At 36.4% G+C, this 23,842-nt stretch overlaps 2 protein-coding genes across 6 annotated transcripts in view; both read left to right on the top strand.

Moving 5' to 3' along the window:
- Positions 1 to 23,430, top strand: part of NUP107 (nucleoporin 107) — a 43,624-nt gene extending 20,194 nt beyond the window's left edge. For 4 of the 5 annotated variants that reach the window (XM_061204616.1, XM_061204614.1, XM_061204613.1 and 1 more), the window contains 17 exons: positions 1,626 to 1,739; positions 5,844 to 5,934; positions 6,083 to 6,159; positions 8,381 to 8,440; positions 9,501 to 9,646; positions 9,774 to 9,822; positions 12,437 to 12,506; positions 12,827 to 12,945; positions 13,659 to 13,697; positions 14,001 to 14,151; positions 14,487 to 14,599; positions 15,530 to 15,632; positions 16,092 to 16,252; positions 16,911 to 17,036; positions 17,420 to 17,533; positions 22,611 to 22,778; positions 23,147 to 23,430. In XM_061204616.1, coding sequence (XP_061060599.1) covers positions 1,626 to 1,739; positions 5,844 to 5,934; positions 6,083 to 6,159; positions 8,381 to 8,440; positions 9,501 to 9,646; positions 9,774 to 9,822; positions 12,437 to 12,506; positions 12,827 to 12,945; positions 13,659 to 13,697; positions 14,001 to 14,151; positions 14,487 to 14,599; positions 15,530 to 15,632; positions 16,092 to 16,252; positions 16,911 to 17,036; positions 17,420 to 17,533; positions 22,611 to 22,778; positions 23,147 to 23,254 — 1,809 coding nt within the window. In that variant the 3' untranslated portion in view covers positions 23,255 to 23,430. The remainder of the gene's footprint in view (positions 1 to 1,625; positions 1,740 to 5,843; positions 5,935 to 6,082; positions 6,160 to 8,380; positions 8,441 to 9,500; positions 9,647 to 9,773; positions 9,823 to 12,436; positions 12,507 to 12,826; positions 12,946 to 13,658; positions 13,698 to 14,000; positions 14,152 to 14,486; positions 14,600 to 15,529; positions 15,633 to 16,091; positions 16,253 to 16,910; positions 17,037 to 17,419; positions 17,534 to 22,610; positions 22,779 to 23,146) is intronic. The other variant, XM_061204615.1, reaches the window with a different exon arrangement.
- Positions 3,516 to 4,052, top strand: LOC133100950 (10 kDa heat shock protein, mitochondrial-like). The gene has a single exon (XM_061205473.1). It carries the CDS (start codon positions 3,546 to 3,548, stop codon positions 3,852 to 3,854), a length of 309 nt encoding a protein of 102 aa, XP_061061456.1. The 5' UTR covers positions 3,516 to 3,545; the 3' UTR covers positions 3,855 to 4,052.
- Positions 23,431 to 23,842: the final 412 nt, after the last annotated feature.

Genomic DNA, 23,842 nt, shown 5'->3' with positions numbered 1-23,842 from the left:
ACCCATATGTGGCCTATAGATTGTAAATTGTAAAAGAAAGTAATAGAAAGTGTTCTTGATTTGCCAGCATTAAAACAAATTAATTTTGACTTTATAGCAAGGTTTGACTCTGCAGCTGTAAGGTGGTGACCTATGAAAGCTCTTTTATATAGAAAGCAGGGGAAAAAAATAAAGCTTTGTGAATTAGCTTGAGGTTAGAAGGGTCATTCATTCTAGGATATGAGTTATAGGAGTAACAGTGGATTTGAAAAGAACGGGAGTCTTAATTATTGTAGAAATGAAGGAACAGAGCTTTGTGATAGGTGGAGGCATGTGAATTAAATGTTTATAGTGAAGGGTGAGAGAAGTAAGTAACAGTCGAAAAAAATAGGTAAAATTCCGTTTGGTAACAAAAGTGTGTTTTGATGAAAATTATTTGGAAACTACTGAAAGTTCTTGTAATAAACTGTAGCAAAATTACCCCTGTAGCAAGCAACTAAAAATCATTTACATTTACCTTAACATCTGGAAAGTGGTGATTTCCTTTTGCCAGAAAGAAACCATGTTCCAAAATTGAGTGATTATATCTGTCTGCAAAATATTTGTGAAACTAGCCAATTGACCTATTATGCCTTCCAGTTTTTGAATTGATAATCATATTACTCAGTAACATCTGGAATAAGAATTACTCCTCTTTTAAAGTCACATTAAAATAGCTTTTCATCTGAAATTCATCATGTAGATCAGGGGTCCCCAACCCCCGGGCTGTGGACTGGTACCGGTCCACGGCCTCTTAGGAAGCGGGCCACACAGCAGGAGGTGAGCGGCAGGCGAGTGAGCGAAGTTACATCTGCCACTCCCCATCGCTCCCCATCGCTCCCGTTACCGCCTGAACCATCCCCTTCCCCCACCCCGCCTGCCGTCTGTGGAAAAATTGTCTTCCACAAAACTGGTACCTGGTGCCAAAAAGGTTCGCGACCGCTGATGTAGATCATGTGTGCTCTTTGCCGCAAAAGTGAGGACACTATGTTATCCCCAGTGTTCAAAGGCACATTTCTTTTTATTCGTGAAAGGTAGTTGGTAGGAATAACTGAGGGTGGAGGTATTTATTAGGAATCTGTTTTAAAATTTCTTTTGTTGGGTGTTGATGTGCTTTGTGTAGCATTAGTCCCATACTGGGCTCTCTTCTCATATGTTCTCAGAAAGAACCAGCTAAGCACCTTCTAGTCACAGAATGCATTGTGATTCCTGCAGTTTCTCCTCTGCTCATTCTCCATCTAGGCCTAATTCTGTTTAGGATTAACTGGGCCATGTAGTTGCTACAACAGGGTAAAGCTCAAGTCAGCTTGAATTATGAGTAGAATTTCTAGAGCTGCTGGGCTGGACTAGAGCTGTTTCCAGCTTGCCTGACTGAAGTATGCACCTTTGTGGGCCAACAGAGTCTGTTTTGAATGGGCAGCAGACAGCTATGTGGCTATTTGGGACACTTGTGACACTTTCATTCCCTTTGTTACTTAACTAAATTCAGTGAATTTATTTCAGTATGTAATTCAGGAGACATTTATCATCTCTTGATGATGTTTAAATTGTATGTGCATATAAAGAATTTATAGTTGATGATTTAATTAATTAATTAATTTTTGTAGGACCCTGATGCTCCCATAAGACAGAAGATGCCCCTTGATGATCTGGATAGAGAAGATGAAGTCAGATTACTTAAATATCTTTTCACTCTGATTCGTGCTGGAATGACAGAAGAGGTAAATGATGTATACCCTGCTTGTCCAATATCAAAAAGTCACAGACTGTAAGTTGGAAAGGATCTTTGTGACCACTGAGTATGCCTCCTCAATCCAGTAATCTTCTTCACAGTATTTCTGGATCTAACTCCTATTCCAACATTTCTAGTGATAAAGAACACATTGCTTCAGAAAGCAGTACACTTCAGTTTGCACAACTCTGGTAGAAAATTCTTTGTAAGAAATCAAACTTTGCCTTCCCATTAGTGTACTGCATACCCTAGGCATAGCCCCATTATTTCTAGTTTGGATTTTTTGTTTTAACAAATTCAATGAAGACTTTTTTTTTTTTTAGTAAATTTATTTATGGCTGCGTTGGGTCTTCATTGCTGCACGTGGGCTTTCTCTAGTTGCGGCGAGTGGGGGCTACTCTTCATTGCGGTGCGCGGGCTTCTTTTGTTGTGGAGCACGGGCTCTAGGCGTGCGGGCTCAGTAGTTGTGGTGCATGGGCTTAGTTGCTCCATGGCATGTGGGATCTTCCTGCACCAGGGCTCGAACCTGTGTCGCCTTCATTGGCTGGCGGATTCCTAACCACTGCGCCACTAGGGAAGTCCCTATTTCTAGTTTGGATTTTTAAGAGTTAAGAATAAGTCTGACCCTAATTGCTCTTCTAGTTGACACTGTCTAGCATTTGAAGACTATGATCCCCTCAAATTTCTTCCTTTTAACTTCACCTCTTTAAAATGTAACCTCCTGGGCTTCCCTGGTGGCGCAGTGGGTGGGAATCTGCCTGCCAATGCAGGGGACATGGGTTCGATCCCTGGCCCGGGAAGATTCCCACATGCCACGGAGCAACTAAGCCCGTGTGCCACAACTACTGAGCCTGCGCTCTAGAGCCCGTGCCCTGCAACAAGAGAAGCCACGACAACGAGAAGCCTGCGCACCACTCGCTGCAACTAGAGAAAGCCCGCGCACAGAACAAAGACCCAACACAGCCAAAAATAAAAACAAATAAATAAATAAATTTATTTAAAAAAAGAAAAATGTAACCTCCTTTGTGATAGTTAAGGTCTTGTGTGTAAGATGTGAAGTATCTGATTAGACAGCTTACTGGATGGCTTTGTGAACTTTTTAGATGAGGTAGTCTGATGCATAGGAGCTTCAAGCTTCAGATATTATGTTGTACCTGTTTTGCTGTACTCTCGGCGACGTTCTTTAGATAGAAATACGTTAGCTCAAAGTGTTGTTTGTTCTTCTGTGTTACAAACAACTAGCATATATTAAGTAATTTTTATAGTAGTAAGTGTTGGATTATTAAACATCATTCTTATTTTTTAATTAAGAAAAGAAGGGGAATTCCCTGGCGGTCCAGTGGTTAGGACTCTGAGCTTTCACTGCCAAGGGTTTGGGTTCAATCTCTGACTGGGGAACTAAGATCCTGCAAGCCACGTACTCATTTGTTCAGAAAATATTTGAGTCCCAGCCACTCTGCCAGGTGATGTGCAGGATACTAGGAATCACAATGGCAAACAAGGATGTATTTTTAAAAACAAAACAAAAATATAATTACATTACTGAAAGCCATGAAAAATAAAAACTCTGAAGGTCCCACTACCTTTACATAATCACAGATAGTGGGATTTTAAAATTTACTTACAAGGCTTTTTCTTTTGTACATCTTTTTAATATAATCGTAAACATGGTATACTTCCAAGGTTTTTTTTTTTTTAACATCTTTATTGAGATATAACTCAAACACCATACAATTTACCCATTTAAAGTAAATAAGTCGAGAGAGCGAGAGTACGAAGTGCGGCAACCCGAGTCATGGCAGGACAGGCATTTAGAAAGTTTCTTCCCCTCTTTGACCGAGTATTAGTTGAAAGAAGTGCACCCGAAGTTGTAACCAAAGGAGGCATTATGCTTCCAGAAAAATCGCAAGGAAAAGTATTGCAAGCAACGGTAGTAGCTGTTGGATCGGGCTCGAAAGGAAAGGGTGGAGAGATTCAACCAGTTAGTGTGAAAGTTGGAGATAAAGTTCTTCTCCCAGAATATGGAGGCACCAAAGTAGTTCTAGATGACAAGGATTATTTCTTATTTAGAGATGGTGACATTCTTGGAAAATATGTCGACTAAAATAAGTCACTATTAAAATGGCATCACGTGAAGCTGCCCGTTCCCCCAATGGCATCACGTGAAGCTGCCACTGAAGTTCTGAAATCTTTCATCCTGTAAATAATTTCCGTGTTTCTTTTATAATAAAGTAATGATATCCAAACTAATGATATTCAGTGTCTCTGAAATTTAGTTTTCTCTGTATTGATTTAAACATTCCCAAATAAAAGTATATAAATGAAAAAAAATAAATAAATAAATAAAGTAAATAAGTCAATAGTTTTGGTATATTACAGTATTGATTTTTTCATTGTGATAAAAGATATATAACAAAATTTGTCATTTTAACCATTTTCAAGTGTAAATTTCAGTGACATTAATTACATTCACAGTGTTGTGAAACCATCACCACTGTGTTTCTAAAACTTTTTCATCACCCCAAGCAGAAATTCTGTAACCATTATGCAGTAATTCCCCATTTCCCCTTGCTCTCAGCATTTGGTAACCTAATCTACTTTCTGTCTCTATGCATTTGCCTATTCTAGCTATTTCATGGAAATGGAATCATACAATATTTGTTCTTTTGTGTCTGGCTAATTTCACTTAGAAAAATGTTTTTAAGGTTTTGCATTCAGATTTTGTCCTGCCTTTTTTAGATAGCATATCAAATATTTTAAAAATATTTTTCCATGTTGCTACATAGCTTTCATAATTTTTAAAAGTCATAAATCCAAAATGATGTTTTGGGTATGATACTTTTTAACTGGTTCAATTTTTTTTTTTAATATTTATGTATTTATTTTTATTTATTTGGCTGTGCCGGGTCTTAGTCATGGCATGCGGGACCTTCGTTGTGGCGTTTGAGATCTTTTAGTTGCGGCATGTGGGCTCTTAGTGGCAGCGTGCGGGATCTAGTTCCCTGACCAGGGATCAAACCCGGGCCCCCTGCATTGCGAGCGTGGAGTCTTAACCATTGGACCGCTAGGGAAGTCCCTTAACTGGTTGTATTAATCAGATTCTGTAGGTTCAAATGACAGAAACCCAACTCAAATTACTCACAGGTGGGGGATTGATTGTCTCATGGAACAGAGAAGTATAGAGGGTTATATCTGGTTATAAAAGCAGGATTCGGGGACTTAGAAGATGTCATTAGGATACTGTCTCTCCCAGGCTCTTGACACTCCTCTCTGTGGCTTCATTCTCAAGAAGCCATTTGTGTCAGTGATGGCCACCAGCAGCAGCTCCGACCTTACATCCTCCTGCAAGCTAGCAACCCCAGCAAAAGGAGTGTCTCTCTTTCCCAATATCTCTGGCAAGAGTCCTGGGAGTGATTCTTGTTAGATCACATGCCTAATCCTTGAGTTCAGAGATGGAATCATATGACCTACTCAAACCATATGAACTAAATGGGAAGAGATGGTTCCTAAAGAGATGATGGACCAACAAACATGTTTCTGTCTCACTGGTATATCAAGCTCATCTGATTGGTCACATTTAACATGAAGAAATATCATCTTTATGGGCTGAATGAGCAATAACACCCTGTCATTATAGAGACTAACAGTGTTTTTGTAATACTTTTACATAAATCAAGGGTCATCAGCCTCTTTAGCCCATTTGTCTCTAGCAGAATTACATGCCTGTGGGCACCATGGGCACCTAGTGGTAAGCCCAGAATCAAAGAGCAAAGGGATTATTAGGGAAAGAAAGAAAGGAAGGGAGGGAGGGAGGGAGGGACCACATGGAGGGAGGGAGGGAGAGAGGGAGGGAGGAAGGAAGGAAGGAAGGAAGGAAGGCAGGCAGGCGGGCGGGCGGGCGGGCAGAGACCACAGAAAGACATGCATATGGCTGAAGTGAAACGCCATTACTGATTGTCTACACCATCCTTTGTGACATCTATGCCATAAGTTATCTAATCCTCATAAATTGCTTGTACTTTTCTATAAGGCACAAGTACTTCTTTAGTACTGCATTGGTTATATGACCAACCGCTCTTTCTTGTTTCTAAAGGCACAGCGACTCTGCAAACGCTGTGGTCAGGCATGGAGAGCTGCAACACTTGAAGGCTGGAAGCTCTATCATGACCCCAATGTTAATGGAGGTATTTTAATTGATTTTATTCTGAGAGTTGGGGATATATTTAGCTCTAAATGGCAATTTTGTGAAGTATAGCTTTTGTTTTTAGAAATTGTTGAAATTAGGAGATCTCATTTTAAACTATAAACTTTATTTCTTTTACTGTTTTATAGGAACAGAATTAGAACATGTTGAAGGGAATCCATATAGATGCATTTGGAAAATAAGTTGTTGGAGAATGGCAGAAGATGTAAGATATAATAAAATATTTACTGATACTGATTTTTACTCTTAATTCACTGAAGGCCTGCTGAAGATGCTATGAAATGTTGAGAGTAGTTTTTTTTTTTTTTTAAATAAATTCCTATCTTTTTTTTTTTAAACTTATTTATTTATTTATTTTTGGCTGTGTTGGGTCTTCGTTTCTGTGCAAGGGCTTTCTCTAGCTGCGGCAAGCGGGGGCCACTCTTCATCGTGGTGCGCGGGCCTGTCACCGTCGCGGCCTCTCTTGTTGCGGAGCACAGGCTCCAGACGCGCAGGCTCAGTAGTTGTAGCTCACGGGCCTAGCCGCTCCGCGGCACGTGGGATCCTCCCAGACCAGGACTCGAACCTGTGTCCCCTGCATTGGCAGGCAGATTCTCAACCACTGCGCCACCAGGGAAGCCCAAGAGTAGTTTAAGACTAAAGTTCTGTTTTCGAAGAACTTCCAGTCAAATTGAAGAACAGGGCAGGCTTTACGAATCAGTTATTCAGACACACTGAGTACTAAGAATTAAGCACTGAAATAAGGCAAAAATACAAAAAAAGGTAGCAAATGAAGTCACAGAATAAGCACTGGGCTGGCTTCCAAAGAGAATTGAATCGATCTTTTAAAAATTACTAGGATTTGAGTTGTTGGGCATGAAAAGCAGAGGAAGGAACTCTAGGTAGGATGCCTAGGTTGGGAAAACTCAAGGGAAGGTGCGTTTACCAGGTTGGAGCAGAAGGCTCACGAGAGGAAACACAGTCAGTTCTGTCATGACGCCACCTACGCATTCCTGAAAATCACTACCGCATGACAAATTGTGCAGAAAATCCACAGGGCTTTTAGGGAAAATGGAATTAAGAGCACAGTACTCAAAAACCACCAGTGACACATAAAAAGTTAAAAACTTAATAAAAACAGCACAGTGTCACACTGTTAAATAAACACATAAATACTGCAATAAATATGGCAGTTTACCTTGAAAAAGAACTGGAGTTTGCTTGTGGAATGAGGTGTCAGAGGGTTGCAGCTTGTGAGTTATTGAGAAGAGATAGAAGGAGGTTATCTGAAATGAAACAAAATTGTAACAGTTGCTGTGGATGGATTTAGCTTATCATACACCTGGAGAGCTCAGGGAGCTGGTAGATGTTTGAGGAGTGTCAGTTTTGTGTATTTCCAAGTGGCTTGGTTCAGTTAGGTGTTGTTTTCTGTATTCAGCTAATGTTTCTTGTGCACAAAATTGAGCATAAGGAAATGGGAAGTTTATATTAGGTTCAAATCGTTCCTTGATATATCAGTTGCATTGGAACAAATTCACATTTTCAAAACAAGCATTGTAGCAGAACTGACTGTAATGGGAAGATGATTGAAAAAGGTAAATTAGGAGCCGGCAGTGGTGGTCCTCAAGTGCTGCTCTAAGGAATGGGAACTTTGTACCATAGATAGTGGTGAGCCATCAAAACCTTGAGGGCACATGACAGCAGTGCTTTAAGAAGATTAGCATGGCAGTGGAAAATAGGCTTAAAATTGAACGAACTAAAGACTGAGAAACTAGTTAGGAACCTGTCAGAGTTATTCAGACACTAAGTAATAAGGGCCTGCCCTGGGTTAATATGGAGAGTAGAAAAGAAGGGAACAAAAATGGTCAGGACCAGAAACTGGAAACAACGCAGAGGAGGACTCAGTTGTATAGTGAGAGTCTCTGAAGTCTCTTGTTTGGATGATGAGAAAACAGGAAATGTCATTAATAGAATCCAGAAGTAAAATGGGATAATTTGATGAATATAATTAATTCTACTTAGGAATTTGATGCAAACTGATGCGTGACAGGCTCCAAGTGTGCCTTGTTTGGATGTTGTTCTTAGGCCAGTATCAGGTAGTATTAGGTATTTATAAACTTTATAGGGGAAAACACCTATACAGATTCTATCTGGAATAAAATTTGACTATAATAAATAATCAAAGCATCCATTAGATTTGAATCTGCTTTCACTCTGTATTTGAAATTTAGATATTTGACTTTTCAGGAAGATTTCAGCATTGGCTATATCAAACTAAGGGGTCCTTCCTTCTTATTCCCCCACTAGATCTTTTACTAAAGTTTAGAAACTGTCAGGTGAGTAAATAAGTTCATTTTAGAAGACACTGCAGATTTCCAGATTATGAAAAAAGTTGACATACTAAGAAAAACAGTAGTTCAATTTTATTTATATTCATTGTATTTCAGGAGCTTTTTAATAGATATGAGAGAGCAATTTATGCAGCTTTAAGTGGGAATCTCAAGCAGGTATGCAATTTATTTTAATAATTTTTTTTCTATGGAATGAAATCATATATATTATATATGTCATATATATAACCATATATAATAATCGTATAAGCTTAAGCTACTAATAATAGCAGTGATAGAGATAATCATGAAATAGAATAGTAACTTGAGGTACTTAATTTGATGTATCTCATACACCAAATGATGTTTTATTTATTTATTTATTTATTTTAATCTTACTTTTTTTTTTTTAATTAATTTATTTATTTGGCTGCGCTGGGTCTTAGTTGTGGCACGTGGGATCTTCTTTGCCGCATATGGGATCTTTAGTTGCGGCTTGCAGACTCTTAAGCTGCAGCTTGTGGGATCTATAGAGTTCCCTGACCAGGGATCAAACCTGGGGCCCCTGCATTGGGAGCGTGGAGTCTTAGTCACTGGACCACTAGGGAAGTCCCCCAAATGATGTTTTAATACATGAAATCAGATTTAAGTTTCTAAGAATTGTAAATTTAATTCCAATACACATTTATTGATGACTTATGGTTCCCATAGCTTTATCCAGAAGTATTCCACAAAGGCACAATGACTGTTTGAATTGTCTCACATGTGTGTGCGCTTCTCACAACTCCTACTACCCCCTACATTTTACAGCTGTTTTGAGGAATGTTACCATAATTAGTTGAAACACCATCTTATATCAGCATGGAAAATTGATGCTATTGTGTACTCATCATGGAAAAAATCATAATAGTTCAGACTTCTTAGAAGATGTGGTTTGAGGGACTTCCCTGACGGTCCATTGGTTAAGACTCTGAGCTTCCACTGCAGGGGGCATGGGTTCAATCCCTGGTTGGGGAACTAAGATCCCTCACCTCATGCTGTGCAGTGCGGCCAAAAAAAAAAAAGGAGATGTGGTTTGAGGGGTGGAGGAAGGAGGTCATTTTGGTATGGTATTTTACAATCCACAATGTCTTATGTCATTATAGTGACTTTATAGTCCATATAAGTGGGTGTAACTGCTTTTCCTTTCTTTTTTGTTGACTATGTCTGCATGTTTCTGTTTTGGAATGCGGTAAAGCTGCTTCCTGTCTGTGACACCTGGGAAGACACAGTGTGGGCCTACTTTCGGGTGATGGTGGACAGTCTGGTAGAACAGGAGATCCGGACATCGGTAATAACTCTGGATGAAACTGAAGAACTCCCTAGAGAATATTTGGAAGCAAAGTGAGTGAGTTGGTTTGTTTTTCATCATGAGGATTTGTAGTATTCTCTGTGCAGTTTTATTTTGTCGTCTTTGTTCATATTATTTATTAGCGTTATTTTATCCCTTTCCTTGTTCTTTCTTTCAAAGTTGGACCTTAGAAAAGGTTTTTGAAGAACTTCAAGCTACTGATAAAAAGGTAAATATTAATATTTTAGGATAACTGGAATACGAAACTAAATGTTACATTGTTGTGCACTGTAGCTGAAAGGCACAAAAGTATGTGAAATCTTGTTATATTTTCCTTTCCTTACCTCTTATTCTTATAAGAGATACTCTTTAAAAAGAAAAAACTTAACTGCATATTTAAATGATACATCATTTCTGTTTATTTGGTTTAGGATTGGTTTCATCTAAATATATGTTATACATGTAAGCTAATTTATCCCTTTCTTTTTGAAAAATTAAAATATATAATGGAAAATTAACAAGACTTCCTTTTCCTAGATCTCAAAATAATCTAGTATTTTTTAAAGTAATATTCTTAAAAATTTTTTTAAATAACCAAAGTATGTACTTGAAACAAAATAATCTAAAGATGTATAAGTAAGGCCTTTATAAAACTTCCTCCCAACCTCTTTATGGTTATTCTCATTCACTGAGATGATAAAACATTGATATGTATCCTACATATCCTTCTCCATAATCTTACAAATATATGTAGCTAATGTAGATATTCCAGTATAGGATTTTGGTTTTTGAGGTTGTTTTTCACATCATTCTACCTACATTAGTCTACGGCGCTTTTTTCCCCCCATTTAATGATACTGTCTTTGAGTTAGTGGATATAGATTTAACTTAACCTAACTTATTATTTTTAATAGGTATATAATGTTCTATAGAATGACGTATCCTTTTTTTTTAATCATTCCCCTTTTGGTGATATTTCGGTTGCTTCTAGCACTGCAATGAACATTCTTGTTTATTTATTCTTATTTTTTTATGCTTATCTACTAGTCCTGTTTCTTACAAGTTTCCTGAAAGCAGCAGGAATGTTGGGTTAAAGGGTATATGTATATTAAGTTAATTCCCTTGTTGTAGCAATTACTTCATACTCCTACAAGTAATTTATTAATGTGGCCATTTCCCTGCATTCTCACTAGTCCCAGATATCACAGTTTTTTTATTTTTTGCCAATCCATCAGATTAGGTGGGAAATAGAAACTCACTGTTCTTCTCGTATTTCTCTGTCTATTCATAAGGCTGAGCAAATTTTCCTATGTTTATTGACCATTTTTGAATTTCCTCTTTAGAGCTTTCACCTATTTTTCTGTTGGATTTTATCTTTTCTTTATTATTGTATAAGAGCTCTTTGTATAGTAAAAAAAATGTAATGCTTTCTCTATCAAGTGTTTTTTTTACCAGTCTGTTGTTTTGGAGGTTCCAATGAATGAAAATAAAACAAGAAAGTCAAGGAATAGATACAAATTTAGAAACGGGGGAGCATTTACATATGATGAGAGTGTAAATCTAGAAACTCAAGATGCAGTAAGTTACTAGAATTAATAAGAGAATTTTTAAAGTATCTAAATTCAAGACAAAGTTATGAAAAAAATCATATCCTTTTTGTAATTGTTACAGCTAGTTAGAAAAGGATTTAGCTCCCTGCAAAAGTCCCATTTAAATTACTGACCGAAACTATAAGATACCCAGGAATAAAATTAACCAAGGGTTTGAGGACCTTCATAAAAAAAACTATAGAATCCTATTGAAAGACACAAATAAATAGATATACCACATTCCTGGATGAGGTGATTTGATATAAATATCAGTCATTCCAAAATTAACATTGAAACCTAATGCTTTGGGGCATTATTTCTGAACAGAAAATTTCCAAGTAGAAGAATAAGTGAGTATGGCGAGAAAAGAACAATAGTTAATAGGGTATTTGCCTTCCTCAATAATAAAACAATATAAAGATACAATAAAACAGTATGGAATTATCACAGGAATAAATAGATCATCGGAATATGAAAATCCGTATTAGATTCAAATATATATGAGAACTTAATAGATGTAGATGACAGAGATGACGTTTCCTTTCAGAGGAAGAGGGATGGTTTATTTACAAACATGGTATGGACATAATTGACTTTCCATCTGGAAGAAAACAAAGCTAGATCTCTGCTTCATGCCATGTATTAAAATCAGTTCCAGAGGGAGCAAACATTTGAATGTAAAAAAGAAAAAATGCTGGAAGAAAATTTAGACAAATAAAAATCAAAATATATTTGACCAAAAATATATGAATTATTTGCTTCAGAAAAAAATCCAACAGCAGGTTACTTGTAAATTTTTTCTGCTCAGTGCGTAATCACTATTTTGATGGGTTTTGTTACTTTTGGTGCCATTTGCAGAAGAGAATACCCAAAGAATGCTTTCAAGAACCACTGTTTATGTTGAAGGAAATCTTACAGTTTATTTGATTTGGTCACATGTGCCCTTCTTTTCTGGTTCACCATGGACTGCCAAGGAAAACTGTAGTAAAATATAAAAAAAGTTTCATAACATTCACAGAGATTAAATTGTTTTATTGCAATTCTCTGCTTTCAGAGATAATGTTCAGCCTTGAGTATATATTCCAAGGGCAGTATCTTTCTCATATTTTACTTTATTTTGGTCTCCTAAGACCCTTCATTTCCAGCTTTTTCTTTGTATATGTTCCTTCAAAAGTTGACATTTTTAGCTTACCAATGAGTACATACTGCAGAGTGACCATAGTAGATTTATGGAAAATGTAAAAATTTTTTCAGAGAGTTCTGGAAGAGAATCAAGAACATTATCATATAGTTCAAAAATTCCTTATCCTGGGAGACATTGATGGTAAGATATATTTTATTTCACTTTGTATGAGTTCTTTGTTTTCTTTAGTAATTTTGTAAAAAGTTATCAAAACAGCGCATATGACTTACCACATTTTATCATCTCTATAAATGTCAACCTATCTGAATGCAACTATTTACTTAATTTTTAGAAAATAAAGTTTGAATTTAATCCAGAGTCTGTTTTATATGATGGTTCTTAACAATGAGATAGTGAACTGGTAGTGGTATAGGAATACAATAAATGTCCTTGGATAGTGTTTATATCTCTTCTTTTGATTTTTATCCCTATTGTTGCATCTTTGCTTTGATGGCTTATAGGTCTGATGGAGGAATTTAGCAAATGGCTTTCCAAAAGCAGAAGCAATCTACCTGGACACCTCCTTCGCTTCATGACTCACCTCATTTTGTTTTTCCGCACTCTGGGACTACAGACCAAAGTAAATAAAAATGAGCTGTATACCCTTCTCTACAAGACTGATGCTTTATACACCTATTGTCAGGAAAACATGCTACTTTTTGGTTGTTGTTTTCTGGAAATGGTGATCACAGTCTCATATGGTCACTCGATGATAATTCACTGCAGGTTACTTGTTAGGGTTCTAATCTGTGGCTGCAGAATGCTGGTGGTTACCTGGTTTTTGGACAGTTTATAACTTTAATCCTCATCAGTACCCAACTCTAAATCAACCAGCTAAGCTAACTGAACCAGACTAAGTTCTCTGAGATCTTAAACCTTTGTTTTCTTTTTTCTTTTTCTTCTGTCCTAAATGATTGGTAACATTTTGGTCAGAGTACATGTAGAAGGCAGAATGATACAGTAGTTGAAAGCTTGGGTTATGGAGTAAGAATCCTGGATTCACATTCTTACTCAGCAGCTTCTAGCTGTGTAATTCTGGGTAAATAAAACCTCCTTAGGTCTTAGTTTCTTCCTCTGTAAAATGTGAACAATAATAGTAACTACCCACAAAGAGTTAGGGTAAGGCAATACATGAGCTTTGCTAAGCACTTAGTTATTGCATGTAGTTATGGCTCAGTGGTAAATATTAAAAGTCATTAAATCATTATAGCGGAATTTTTATTAGATATATTGCTGGTACACATAAGGAGTTGTATTTATAATTTAATAATTGTCTCTTTTTTTCCTATGAAGGAAGAAGTTTCCATTGAGGTTTTAAAGACGTACATACAGGTAAACTTTGAGAAACCACAATTATATTCTTTTTTTTTTACCCTTTTAATGAAAACAAAAATCAGAATGATAATATTTTAATATCTAGTGACAGGAGTGTCATCAAAATCCATAAAGGTCTTTTAATTGTCATAAGTACTTTCTTTTGGAATTTAAAATTCTGTTTAGCAGCACAAATCTATATCTGTATGAGTCTCTCCTTAAAATATATTTGAAATTTTGAAGTGAACTTTTTAAAAAGCACTGTTGATCCTAGAACTTGTTTTATTATTGACATACTTTGATCCTTTTTTTGTTTTTTAGCTTTTAATAAATGAGAAACATACAAATCTCATAGCATTTTATACCTGTCATTTGCCTCAAGACCTCGCTGTTGCCCAGTATGCATTATTTTTGGAAGGTGTTACAGAATTTGAACAGCGCCACCATTGCCTGGAGCTGGCTAAAGAAGCAGGTAAAAATGGTTGAGAACTTCATCTACTGGGCTTTGTAGGCAGATTATCATTTTGGCTTTAGTAACATTTAGCCTTCTAGTTTTAAATCCTATTTCTCTTACGAGGTAAAAAAGGAATGAGGTTTTCAGTGAAATTCTGTTTTAGGAAGAAATAACCTATACTGTAACTCATGTAAGATATCTTTTAATTTTGGCATTTTCTTTTATAATGTCTTTCGTATTTTATATATTTTTAAAGAATTGTTATCCCAAATTTACCAAATCATTTTGACTGTTTAGAGGATATTAGTGTGAACGATTAATTCTTGTTTTTGTTTCTTCAAAAAATTCTTTAGATTTGGATATTGCAACTATAACAAAAACCGTAGTTGAGAATATTCGAAAGAAAGATAATGGTGAATTCAGTCATCATGACCTGGCCCCAGCCCTAGATACTGGCACTACTGAGGTAATATGAGGGGAAGAGAGAGGTGTGTTATATAACTCCTGATAATCCCTCATGTTATGCTTTTGTGAACTTCTACCTTAAAATACTCTGGCTTCTTTCTTTTTTTAAGAATTTTTCTTTGTCAGCCAAGCTATAAAAATTGGCAGCAAACTTAAGGTCTTGGGTAAGGAATTGCTTAATAGTAGTATTATGTTAAGGGAAGTTTCTTTAATAGGAAAAACCTGAGCATTGGATTTTTGCTCATCAGATTATTCTAGATACTTGATCAGTCACTTTTTTTTTTTTTTTGGCTGAGTCGGGTCTTAGTTGCGGCACTCGGGATCTTTTCATTGCGGCATCTTTTTGTTGTGGTGGGTGGGCCCTTCGTTTTGGCGCGTGGCCTTCTCTCTAGTTGTGACATGTGGGTTTTCTCTCTCTGTTTATGCCGTGTGGGCTCCAGAGCGCATGGGCTCTGTAGTTTGTGGCACATGGGCTCTCTCATTGAGGCACGTGGGCTTAGTTGCTCCGTGGCATGTGGGATCTTAGTTTCCTGCATTGGAAGGTGGATTCTTTACCACTGGACCACCAGGGAAGTCCCGATCAATCACTAACTTTTATGTAGCTTACTTATTCCTATTTTCAGAAAAGAATAGAAAGTTTTATCTAGGAAAGAAAAATATTTTAGAGTAGCACTTAAAGGAATTACATAATTAAGTTGTTGGGACATCAAATATATAATTCCAGATTCACAGTCCAGTAAGTTTTTTCTATAATTTAATAGAGACCCATTAAATGTGAAAATAAACTAAGAAAAGCTATTTACTTTCATTATTTTGTATAACCTGAGGGAAAATATTCACTAGAAGTACAGACATAAGCTGGTTCTACTAATTTGCAGAATATCTTAGAAAAAACGCAATTGACATTTCTTTTTTCCAATTAAATGAATAGGAGGACCGTTTAAAAATCGATGTAATTGACTGGTTGGTATTCGACCCATCACAGAGGGCGGAAGCACTAAAACAAGGCAATGCCATAATGAGGAAATTCTTGGGTATGCTGTATTTTTATATTCTTTTTTTTTTTAAAGTTTTTGTTCTGTTCTAGAACTTTGTCATTTGTTTTTCCAACCCTTCCAGTAGGGTAAGGTACAAAACAGCCACTGTTATGGCTGGTATTATGAAACAAAACATATTTAATAGTGACTTTTCATGTCCTACTCAATTTTGCATATAATCTCAAGGCTTTGAAAAAATTGAATTGCTTTTCTTTAAGACACAGAAAAAGTATGTAAAAGTAACTGCATTTAATGAATCCTTTTGTGACTGTTACATTGAAATAAGGAAAAGCCCAGCCATTAAGTAGAGAGATCACCCAGACCTTTAACAGAAGTACCTTGAGACCTGAAATGGTTACAGGTAGCTGTGAAAGTTGCAAACCAATAATTTGGTTCCTTTAGAAACCATTACACGGAAATCCATATGTATCGAAAAACTGTATATCTTTTACACAGCATCAAAAAAGCACGAAGCTGCAAAAGAAGTATTTGTGAAAATTCCTCAGGATTCAATAGCAGAAATCTATAACCAGTGGGAGGAACAAGGAATGGAGAGCCCACTTCCTGCTGAAGATGATAACGCTATCCGAGAACATTTGTGCATTAGAGCTTACTTGGTGAGATTGTAAAAACCACAAAACCTTTCTTTATGATGACTTTCCTGATTCAGTCTCAGACCTTGAACTGTTTTTCCAGAAGTGGTGATTGACTCATTATCTTAGCTCCCTTGCGACTGTGGGACTGACTGATCCATAAGAACTTTGAAGACAAGACCTGGTCTTCATTTGCATGAGCTTCTAATCAGTGCTAACCAACTAAGAACATTTCACATGGTAGATAGTGTGTGTGATGTCTGAAACGTATGTTTTCTTAAGATTCTTTGAATGCTTCTCTCGACTTTAACATTTCAGCTTTTGGCAGTAACTGAAAAAAGCAAGATATTCTGTATTGTGACTAAAATAACAACATACTCATTCAAAATTCATTCAACAAATAATGAAGTGATTGGCTAGGTTCTAGGACTAATTCTGGATGTCTTTCTATCCTTGCCCTCTAGAAGCTAATAGGCTCGTCAAGAAGACAGACAAATAAACATGTGAACATCACAAACAAAACACTTATTCACCATGATTTTTTTTTTGTATAAAAAAGAAATATTAAACGATTTTATTTCTTGCTACTGAAAAATTATTTCTAAGAACCAAATTTTTAAAAACTTTGTTGAACATATGTGAACAGTTTTTTTTTTTTGTATTTCTCTATTTTGCATTTTAGGAAGCCCATGAAACATTTAATGAGTGGTTTAAGCATATGAATTCAGCTCCACAAAAACCTACTTTGACACCTCAAGCAACTTTTACTGAGAAAGTGGCTCATGAACACAAAGAAAAGAAATATGAAGTAAGTTGAATGTAGATGTGACATGTCTGTTGCATCTCAAAAATATGTCATATATTTAGAGATCATTTTTTCAGCAGTTATATTCCTATTATAACAAGTGATCTTCCTTATTACTGTTCTACTTTGGAAAAAAGCCATCCCTTTAGTTACTTTTCTGTAGATAATTAACCAAACATGAAACATACCTTCAGGTGACAATTGTGCTCATTTACATGGTTAACATTTTAGTGTTTTATTGAACTGCAGTCCGTCGATGTTTGTTTTTATATTTGGCTTACTGAATGTCAACTCTTTAGAATGATGTTCCATATATGTATATTCCTGTCTGTACTTTACAGATACATTATAGTCTGTTATATATCTGCCTTATGTTTGTTTTGCAGATGGATTATGGTATTTGGAAAGGGCATTTGGATGCCCTAACTGCTGATGTGAAGGAGAAAATGTACAATGTCTTGTTGTTTGTTGATGGAGGGTGGATGGTGGATGTTAGAGAGGTAAGCTGTGTGCATTGTTTATAGCTAAAAGCAAAAACAATGTCTTTTTTTAAAAGTTTTTTGAACAGGAGCAGCTACAGATCTTATATAACCTTTGTACTTATAACTAAACATCCCATAATTTAACCTGAAATACTAGTTAGGAAATATAGGAATGTTTGACTCTTGGGTAAACTATTTTTCCATATTTAATATGTTCACTCAGGATAGTAAAATCTAATTTTTAAAAAAATATTTATGTATTTATTTGATTGCGCTGGGTCTTAGTTGCAACAGGTGGGCTCCTTAGTTGCAGCCAGTGGGCTCCTTAGTTGTGGCATGTGAACTCCTAGTTGCAGCATGCATGGGGGATCTAGTTCCCTGACCAGGAATCGAACCCAGGCCCCCTGTATTGGGAACGTGGGGTCTTAACCACTGTGCCACCAGGGAAGTCCCAAATCTAATTTTTTAAAGTTCTGGATGTAAAAATTAATTATATATGTATTCAACTCAATTTATGGATATGAAGATAAGTCTAGTAGAATGATGTAAGACATATATAAAGCAGTGGTTCTCACCTCTGAGCTGTCCATTTAAATGATCTGGAGAACTTTTAAAAAATACTGGTTTGGTTCCACTAGTGGGGAGCGGGGAGGGAGGGGCAACATAGGGGTTGCGGAGGGGGAGGTAGGAACTATTGGGTGTAAGATAGGCTACAAGGACATATTGTACAGTATGGGGAATATAGCCAGTATTTTGTAATATCTGTAAATGGAATGTTGCCTTTAAAAATTGTATTAAAAAAAAAAACTTTTAAAGAGTCCTGAAAAGACATGACAATTAAATGTAGTATGTGATCCTAAACTGGCTCCTGCATTGGAGGAAGAAAGATGCTATAAAGGAGAGTGTTGAGTCAGTGATGTTAAGGTATTACGTCACTGTTAAATTTCCTGACATCGTTAACTGCAATGTGATTATATTAGAAAAACTTCTCTTTATTAGGAAGTAAACACTGAAGTATTTAGAGGTAAGGGAACATGATTATGCAGCTTGCCCTCAAAGGGTTAAAAAAATGTGTATTTATAGATACACATACAGATGCAAATCATAAAGCAAACAGGGCAAAGACTGAACAAAGGGTGAGGGTATTGAGATATTCTTTGTACTATTGTTGTAATTTAGTTTGTTTGAAATGATTTTCAAATAAAATATATTTTTAAATACTAAAAAAAAAATACCAGGTTCCACTTCCAGAGATTCTGGGTTAATTGGTCTGAGATAGCGCTGGCTGGCTTTTTTTTTTTTCTTTTTTTTAATTACCTGGAGAGCTTTAATGTGTAGCCTGGGTTGAGAAACCAGTTACAGAAGTACTAAATGCCATAAGAAAAGCACAGATGAAGCATTTTGTGAGTTTAGGAAGAGAAAAGGTTCCTTCTACCTGGAAGAGATCTGGACAGAATGCTTGAAAGGTGTAGCATTTGACTGAACCTTGAACGAATTGGGTAAATTCGGATGAGCTGAGGTGGGAGAAAGGAAGGATGCTGCAGGTAATAATGGTGTGAGGGAAAGGCATTGAGACTTGCTCATGGGGCATGACAGAAACAGGGAGTAACTCAGTTTTACCTCTGCAGACCTGATGATCTGTCCGAGGATTGTCAATGCTGGATTCTTGGGTATTAGGTATATTATTTTGAACAGAAAAATCACAGGAGTATGTTTGGTATCTTTCCGTCTGCATTCCCTGAATCTTAGTATAGTCACTCCTTTTTTATACTTGATCTTAGCCAAAAGGCTGAGAAGCGATCATCACTCCTTTTTTATTGTTTGTTTTGGTTTGGTTTTTGCTACTACATTTTTCTAGTTCCTCTGGCTTCCCTTTTTTGACCAGAAGCAAAAACATTAGGGACAGGAGACTAGATTTGAGCCCCTATTTGCTACTATTCCTGATACAGTAACTCTGCTGGCTTCATAAATAGTCTTGAATCTTTAGCAGGTTCCTTGGGTTTTCTCTTCTATTTCATGCTGCTGCTCACGAAGATAAAATTTTAGTGTTGCAAAATGCTAATTAAATGGTATTTAAGGTTTGAAAAGACTTGATGCCTTATTTATACATAAATCTTTGTTATTCTAATAATTAATCTTAGATCAGGGACTTCCCTGGTGGTGCAGTGGTTGAGACTCCAAGCTCCCAATGCAGGGGGCCCGGGTTCGATCCCTGGTCAGGGAACTAGATCCCACATGCATGCCACAATGAAGAGTTCACATGCCACAAGTAAGGAGCCCGCCTGCTGCAACTAAGACCCGGAGCAACCAAATAAATAAATTAAAAAAAAAGATAGTGAAAGTCACAAAACAGACACTCTGGAGTGTTTTAAAAATAGAGTAGGAGTGGAAGGCTATGAATGATACCATTTTGTTTTACCAAACATTTAAAAATCAATATTCAGTCTCAGTCACTTCTTCAAATCTAATCCAAACAAGAAGAGATTTCTTGAACAATCAAATGATAAATAATGATATTTTGAGCTGAGTTTAGCTTAATACTCTTACATACTCAGCAAAGCAGGAAATTATTCAGGGCTCCTGATAGCACTTATATCACTTGTATAAAAATTAGGAAATGGTATCCATTCTCTTACACAGATAGATTCCATGCCAAGTGCACATGACCTGTAGACTGGAGCATGGATTAGATTTCAGCCCCCACTCACTCACCTGGCTAGCACCATGTGCAAGGCACAGCTGTTCAACAAAGCCCCGGCCTTATATGCTGACTCTTACATCTGTACCTCACTTTTTACATAACTGCAGAACGGGCCCATTCGTGTTGGAGGCTGGTGGCACACAGGGACAGCAGGGGGAATGGAGGAGGCAGCTCATCTTTACCTACTTTTTGCCACCTCTGCCTCAACCACATTCTAGTTGAAGCCTCAACTGTCTTTCCCTTGCTTCCACTCTTACGCAGTCCCTTCCTCATATAGATCAGCTAGTAATCCTTTTAAAATCGAAGAGGTATGACTCTCCTACTCAGACCCTTCTGATGGCTTCTCATTACACTTTGAATAAAACCCAGAGTTCTTTTCTTGACCTACAAGATCACACATCCGCTGGGCCTCGACTGCCTCCCCAGTCTTGTATCCTACTGCTCTCCCCTCACTTTGTTCTGGCCTTCTGGCCTCTTTGCCGTTCTTCTGCCTAGAGTGCTCTTTCCCCCAGATATCTGCATGGATGGCTTCCTTACGTCCTTCAGCAGTCTGCTCCAGCGTCATCTCTCTTTAGAGACCCTGCCCCACCCCCAAACCCCCTATCCTAAATAGGACATATACATATATGCACATATATGTACATAAACACATCAACACATATCAGTTAATGAGCTTTTCTCACATATAAAGCACTACATGTCCCTGATGGAAAGAATCTTTTTGTTTTATATATTTACAGGATTTTTCAAATTTTTCAAATTTACAGGATTTTTTATTCAGATGAGAAAAATATCATAGGTTGTAGCAGAGCAATTTATTCCCTTTTCCTTGTGGCAAATTGCTGGGCCCATCAGGCATGATTCTGGTTGGTTGATGGTTGATAGCAGCCAACCCACTGGTATGGAAATTGCCTATAGTCAGCAGAAGAGATCACACCCTGATATTTGGCAGCAACAGGATTTCGGAGAGGCAGGTGCCAGAATCCATCCTATGAAACGAGGTTATCAATAAGCAGGTGGAAAGGAGTCTAGGGGCCAGGGGTACTTTGCTTCTTTAGCATAGGGGGAAAGAGTACATTGGAGTACAAATGGAGTGACCCAGAAAGAAGCAGTCTTCTTATTCTTACTAGGCCCCTAGTAGGATTCACTAATATGAATTATGAGTAAGACCTTGAGGTGTTTTAAATCCACCTCTGAAGGTAGAAAGTTCCTATTTGAGAAAATAAATGAAGGTGCTTTCCCTTTTAAAGCTAAGAAAATACAAAGCATGCGTTTTAATATTTGCTTCTATGTATCTATATCTCAAAACAGGACAAAAAGATTGACACTAATGTTTCGTATGTGTGGAAACCTGACCTATGTCAGATTTAGTACAATTATTCCTTGGTATAATTTCCAGATTACATTCTGTTGCTTCACACCTCCACTTACATCTACCTTTGAAAATGTTTTAGCAATTTAATATTATAGTCTCTCACATGAAGAGATTTTTAGTGGTTAATATAATTGTCATAAGGAAAAAATTTTTAATTAATTAGGCGTCTTATTCGGCTTTTCAAAGGACCAGTTGGTATTTTTGCTTGTCCTGTTTTCTGTTTTGTTTTACACTATGAGTCCTATGGATTTCCTTCTAATTTTTAAGATTATTTCAGAAATTCTATTGTGGTTGGGTACCTTTTTATTATTTTAATTATTTTAGTTTTCAGTTTTTTATAAGAAAATGTAGTGGGCATAAAAGGTCTGTTCTTTTTTCTGCACTCTTAGTACCCACAAAATTTTTTAGAAAGATCCCTGTATACTTATAAAGAAATGCTCACTGTTTTCTCTACAGTGTTTTCCTCATGTATCTGTTAGTTCTGTCCCATGCAAATCTTCAGATTCTTTTAATTTTTCTATTTTTAATAAATTATACAAAGACATCATAAATTCATTCTCTGTTTAAAGAAACAAAATATGTGCAATGAAGTTGTCCTCCCTGTGCCCCTCTCCCCTCCTCCTGATCCTTCTTCCCAGCAGGAGTCACTGCTGTTGGTATGAAAAGCCCTCTCAGTCCTCCTGGTATCTGTCTGTATTTCCTTCTGTATATATCCAGGGGAACGGTTGTTATTTTCTGTTCTGATTTTTGCTCTAGTCTCTAACTGTTTTTCCTTTTATGCATGTTTTTATTTAAGACATAGTACAAATTCAGAAGCATTCTGTTTTCATTATCAGACTTCTGACTCCTCTGAAGATACCATGATAGAAACCCTGCCGCCTTTTATTTTTAATTAGCATGATAAGCTTTACAGAAACACTTTAGCTTTTACCTGTTGCTTTTTGGTTTGATTCATTGACTTTTTTGTAAGGGTATTTAGCTTAAAGTTGTTAGAATGACTACTTGATGTCTGTCTGTAGGATGCTGAGGAAGACCATGAAAGAACATATCAAATGGTTTTACTGAGAAAGCTTTGTCTGCCAATGTTGTGTTTTCTGCTTCACACCATATTGCATAGTACCGGTCAGTATCAGGAATGCCTGCAGTTAGCGGATATGGTATCCTCTGAGCGCCACAAGCTGTATCTGGTAAGTTCTAGAGCATTTGCACTTTTAAATTTTAGTGATTTGATAACCTCTGTAATAATATTTAAGTTTGTGAGATGTGTTTATATTCTTTAGATGTTCTTAGATTTTCTTAAAGTAGGGATCCAGTTTTAATGTTTGTGCTTTTTTATCCAAAATATGTATACATTTCTAAGCAGTTAGAAGTATATAGACTGGTCCAGAGAAGTAGCTTTGAAGTCCTGGGCTATCCTAATATACTGGCCTCTGGCTACATAAATCTTAAAGAGGAATTTCTTCTTGCATTAAGCTAATCAGGTTGATTAGGTGACTGTAAATTCACACTCTTTTTTGTTCTCATTCTTAACATTTTTCTCTTTTTTAAAAATCAGGTGTTTTCTAAGGAAGAACTAAGGAAATTGCTACAGAAGTTAAGAGAATCCTCTCTAATGCTCCTAGACCAGGGACTTGATCCATTAGGATATGAAATTCAGTCATAATTCATCTGCTGTTTGTAATCTCAATAATTTCCATGATAAATGGAAGTTTTTCTGTAAAATATATATATTTGTAATTACTGGGTTTTTTCTTTTGCCTTATGGGGAAAATGTTTATGAAATTTAGGCATTGAATTTTGTACTTTTAAGAATATTATGGTGACACTTTGAAAATTTAATGTATTATATAATTCCCTGTGTTTATTAATAAAACTATATAAAAACTAAAATTTTCTGTTCATATGAATTCCAGGAACATCCCTCTATTATGTAATAAGAAATTAAATTTCCTGTTATCCTACTTTTTCCTTGTGATCATAAGTACTCTGAAATCTTAAAATAAAGAGGATGGAAAGTAGATACATTTTTAAGCCAGGTATATAAGTCCTCATCATAAAATTTGGTGTTTTTAAAATATTACAGTTAATTAGATGAACATAGCAAGAATGTTTTCTAAAATAATATTATGCTATTGTTTCCTTTATTTTGAAGACATTTCTCATTTATTTATTAACTCTCATTCAGCAAACCTACTCTAAAATAAGTTGGAGCATGTAAAGACTTAGAATAGTATCTGGCACACAGCAAGCA

Source organism: Eubalaena glacialis, chromosome 11, assembly GCF_028564815.1.
Source record: "Eubalaena glacialis isolate mEubGla1 chromosome 11, mEubGla1.1.hap2.+ XY, whole genome shotgun sequence".
Taxonomy (NCBI): domain Eukaryota; kingdom Metazoa; phylum Chordata; class Mammalia; order Artiodactyla; family Balaenidae; genus Eubalaena; species Eubalaena glacialis.
This window is presented reverse-complemented; position numbering and strand designations above follow the sequence as displayed.

Coding starts and splice junctions, on each gene's coding strand:
- LOC133100950 (XM_061205473.1), top strand. CDS start 3,546: ATGGCAGGACAGGCATTTAGAAAGTTTCTTCCCCTCTTTGACCGAGTA.